Source organism: Humulus lupulus, chromosome 2 (genome assembly GCF_963169125.1).
Source record: "Humulus lupulus chromosome 2, drHumLupu1.1, whole genome shotgun sequence".
Taxonomy (NCBI): domain Eukaryota; kingdom Viridiplantae; phylum Streptophyta; class Magnoliopsida; order Rosales; family Cannabaceae; genus Humulus; species Humulus lupulus.
In genome coordinates this window covers 210937911-210942301 of record NC_084794.1, presented here as the reverse complement: position 1 = coordinate 210942301, position 4391 = coordinate 210937911, and the positions used below count along the sequence as shown (strand labels likewise).

At 33.6% G+C, this 4391-nt stretch overlaps 1 protein-coding gene across 1 annotated transcript; it reads left to right on the top strand.

The window, feature by feature from the left end:
• The first annotated feature begins 1720 nt into the window (after positions 1-1720).
• On the top strand, positions 1721-3987 carry LOC133818937 (galactolipase DONGLE, chloroplastic-like). The gene has a single exon (XM_062252056.1). The coding sequence runs from the start codon at positions 2183-2185 to the stop codon at positions 3668-3670; it is 1488 nt and encodes a 495-aa protein (XP_062108040.1). The 5' UTR covers positions 1721-2182; the 3' UTR covers positions 3671-3987.
• Positions 3988-4391: the final 404 nt, after the last annotated feature.

Genomic DNA, 4391 nt, shown 5'->3' with positions numbered 1-4391 from the left:
GTTGTTTCCAACCAATAAAAAACACTAGCTAAATTTAGATTTGGAATGCATTTGAAAAATGAAAAGTTTACAATATTATATTTTCATAATAATAAATACAGTTTTTTTATTAGGTAACATTTCCAGAAATTTGAAAAAATTAAAATTTATTTTTAGAAATATTAATTAACAACTATAAATATGGATCATTGATCTTAATCCAATAATTAATATTAAAATAACCATCCATGAGTAGTAATCATTAAGCGTGCACCCAAATGTGATATTCTAATGTGGTCTGTTATATTAGTATGAAAGATGTTATTTATTAAATTGTACATGACAAAGAAGGTTACGTACCCAAAAACAGTGTGTAGCATGGTTTGTGTAGTAATTAGCGTTGATTCATGAGACCCATATTTGATGTAAGATTATATATTATTTCTATTAATTTAAGATAAATGAAGGAAAAAATCTTTAAAAAAAAAGAATAATTTTTTTGGGTAATTTATGGCATAAATATCCAACATGTTTGTAATTTTACCTAAAAAAATTCGGGCAAAAATGCCTAATGTTACTCAAAACAATGATTTCATTACTATTTTTTTTTGTTTTCTTGATTAATTGTGGACTCAGAGAATACGTGTCGGTTAGTTATTGAAATTTATAAAGAGATAAATATAAATAAGGAAGTGACACATATTCTTTGAATTAGCAATTAACAAAATAAAAAAAAACAAACAATTAAGAAAATTACTGTTTTGGTTAATTAAGTATTTTTGCTGCTAAAAAAATATATATAACTACGTCAAAGTAAAAATATTGAGTAATTATGCAACCAATTATCCTAATTTATTTAATTTAACTAATACATGGAAGGAATTAGTTATGTATGCAAATAAGTAGATCATTGAGTTGATGGAAAGAGATTAAACTATAGAAATTTTCCTTAGTAGTTTTATTTCCTATATACATATCTATTGTTCTTGTACATACATATATCACGTCATTTTCTAAATCTTCTATAAACATTACTGTTACTATTTTTATATTAAAATTATCAATTTCAGTACCATGTTATTTATTGATAGTTGAAAGTTGATCACGACACTTAAAAATTTGGACAAAAGGTTGAGTGCAGTGCAGGTGAATTTCGTTTGAGTTTGTAAACAAAATATGCCGTATACGACCGTATGTTATGCTTCCGTGAAGAAGAAAGGAAAATAAATAAAAATATTAAAAATTATGGATTTGACACCTGTATTTTAAAGTCAACCTCAACGAAAACCAAATAATAAATTAAAACTCAAAATTAGTATATTATGCTATTAAATATACAAATTTAGAATTCGTATATAAGCCATTAGTAATACAGGGTACTTTGTCAAAATGATCTATTTTTAAAATTATTTTTTTGTTTTGTTTAATTTTAATAATTATTTTTAAAATTATATCTTATAATTTAGACAGTTAGTTAAAAATTTAAACACATAATAAAAAAATTCAAACAACTATTCAAAATTTTTAAACCGTTTGTAAAAGAATTTAAACAATTAGTCTAATTTTAGACATATATCAACTAGTCTAATTTTAGACCTATATCATTTTACAAATAAAATTATCAAAAGTAGCCTATAGCATAAAATCATTTTAAATATCATTTTTACCCATTTCTTTAATAATAATAATAATAATAATAATTTATAAATTTAGCAGATTTTCCAAATAATTTTTCTAATTTTTCAGTTTATAAAATATTTGCACTATTTCAAAACAGCCGCAACTGATACAAAGACCAAAAGTGTAGTGGCTCTAGTAGTAGTAATAATTGTACTTATTGTATGTCCACATAGACAAATGCCAACCGACCACTTAATTTATAGATGTTTGAAAACTGAAAAAAAAAAAAACAATAAATATTTTCTTAGTCAATACTCGCAAAACATGCTTTTCAGTTTTCCCCTTACCTTTAAAACTTTTTTTCTTTTTAGTTTTTATTTTTAATTATGATGTGGCTCCACATGTTGAAACAAGCTCCAGTCCTTCCTCACACCTCACCTTCCCTATAAATCTCACACTCTCGCACCAAAACCATAGTAAACTCGAAACACCCTTTTTTTTTTCTCTCTCTCTCTCTCTCTCTCTAAAAACAAAACAACAAAACAACAAAAACAACTCCCGGTCGATCCATAATATAAAAATCATGGCAGCTACGATTCAAATTCTACACACTACTAAGCCCAACAATAGTAGTCATCACGTCACGTTCTCAGACAACTTTCGGCCCCGCCCGCATTCTTTCGGGCAGGTTTCGTTGCCTATCAAATCCCACACAATAACTTCCATTTCTTCTTCTTCTTATTTGACAGTGAACGCTGCTACTTTTCTAGAAACACTACCCACAACAACCGTCGCGACTACCAGCACTGTAACTTCAACCGCCACTAGCTTAAGGCGGCCATCGCAGCCTTCGAAACTGGCGGATCTTTGGAGAGAGATTCAAGGCTCCAATAACTGGGAAGACCTCGTCGACCCACTACATCCTTTACTTCGAAGTGAGATTATTCGCTACGGCGAGTTCGTTTCGGCTTGTTATAAGGCCTTCGACCTCGACCCCAACTCCAAACGCTACTTGAATTGCAAGTACGGGAAGAGGAACATGTTGAAAGAGGTTGGGTTAGAAAGTTCGGGCTACGAAGTAACCAAGTACATTTACGCCACTCCCGATATCAACATTCCTGTCCAGGCCGGCGGCGGCGATACCTGTAGCCGATGGATCGGTTACGTAGCATTATCGTCAGACGAGGCAGCTCGGAAGCTGGGAAGACGGGATGTCCTCGTTACCTTCCGGGGAACTGTCACCAACCCGGAGTGGGTGGCGAACTTGATGAGTTCCTTAACACCGGCGAGGCTTGATCCTCATCATCCTCGCCCAGATGTTAAGGTCGAATCAGGGTTCTTGAGTTTGTACACTTCAGACGAGAGCTCGAGCAAGTTCGGCCCTGATAGCTGCCGAGAGCAGCTCCTGTCGGAGATCTCGAGGCTTATAAACAAGTACAAAGGTGAGGAGCTGAGCATAACCTTAGCCGGACACAGTATGGGGAGCTCATTAGCCGTTCTACTAGCGTACGACATCGCTGAGCTCGGTTTGGCGAAAAGCGACAACATCCCAGTTGCCGTTTTCTCGTTTGGAGGGCCGAGAGTGGGCAACTCCGAGTTCAAGAGGCGTTGCGAGGAGTTGGGTGTCCGAGTGTTGAGGATTGCCAACGTTAATGACCCGATCACGAAGATGCCAGGGGTCTTATTCAACGAGAATTTTAGGGTTTTGGGCGGGAAGTACGAGTTCCCTTGGAGTTGTTCGTGTTACACGCATGTGGGAGTGGAGTTGGTCTTGGATTTCTTCAACATGCAAAACCCTTCTTGCGTTCACGATTTGGAGACTTATATTGGTTTATTGAAGTGCCCCAACAGAGCAGACGCTGACCAAAATAATGGTCAACGGGATTCAACTAATTTTAACAACATTAATAATCATGTCATGATCATGGGTGGGGAATTTTTTAACATGGCTAAAGATTTGATTTTGAGTGCTCAGAATTTCAACATGTTGCCATGGCTATGTGTCGCTGGTAATATGGTAAGTTTGGTGCAGTCACAGGGAATAGATAATCAAGTAGATTTTTTTAGTTAGATTATATATATATATATAGAGAGAGAGAGAGAGAGAGAGAGAGAGAGAGAGAGGTAGATAAAGTAGTGATGAAGTAATTAAAACTCAGCCTTATGAATTTTAAATAGGGTAAAGAGTAAATTACTTCTTGAGATATCGAGTAGTATCAGTAATATATATATATATAGTTGTACATGTATATGATTATGAGAGTTCTGATAAATATATCTATATATGTAGAGGCCCTCTGCAAATGAATCAAACGGGGTCGTTATAATATGTTGAAAAGATTTTGTAGTTGTACCTAATTGATAAATCGATGTTAATATTATAAATTATTTCAACTTCTTTATATATAATTATTTGTTATATAAATCAATCAAAATTATTTCTGATTTCAAAATTAGCTAATTACAGTACTTGAGCGATATCCTGATTTTAATTTAGTGGGAAAAAGAAGAAACACGAATTGATTACAAGTTACGTATACCATACAATTTTTTGAAGGAACCCAATAATTATATATATTTAAGCAACGATTACGGTGTTGAATTTTTTTTTGTCAATATCAGTGTTTTTTGTTTTAGGCAATATGGATAGTTATTGTTACACCCAGATTTCGAGAATGAGAACTTTGATCTCGAAACTCAAGCTCGTAAGGTGTATGCTCGAGATTAGCACAGTCGTCATGTGACCCACAAGTCTGGGATAGTCTTGCTAAGGCAGCAAGTGGCAACCTTGG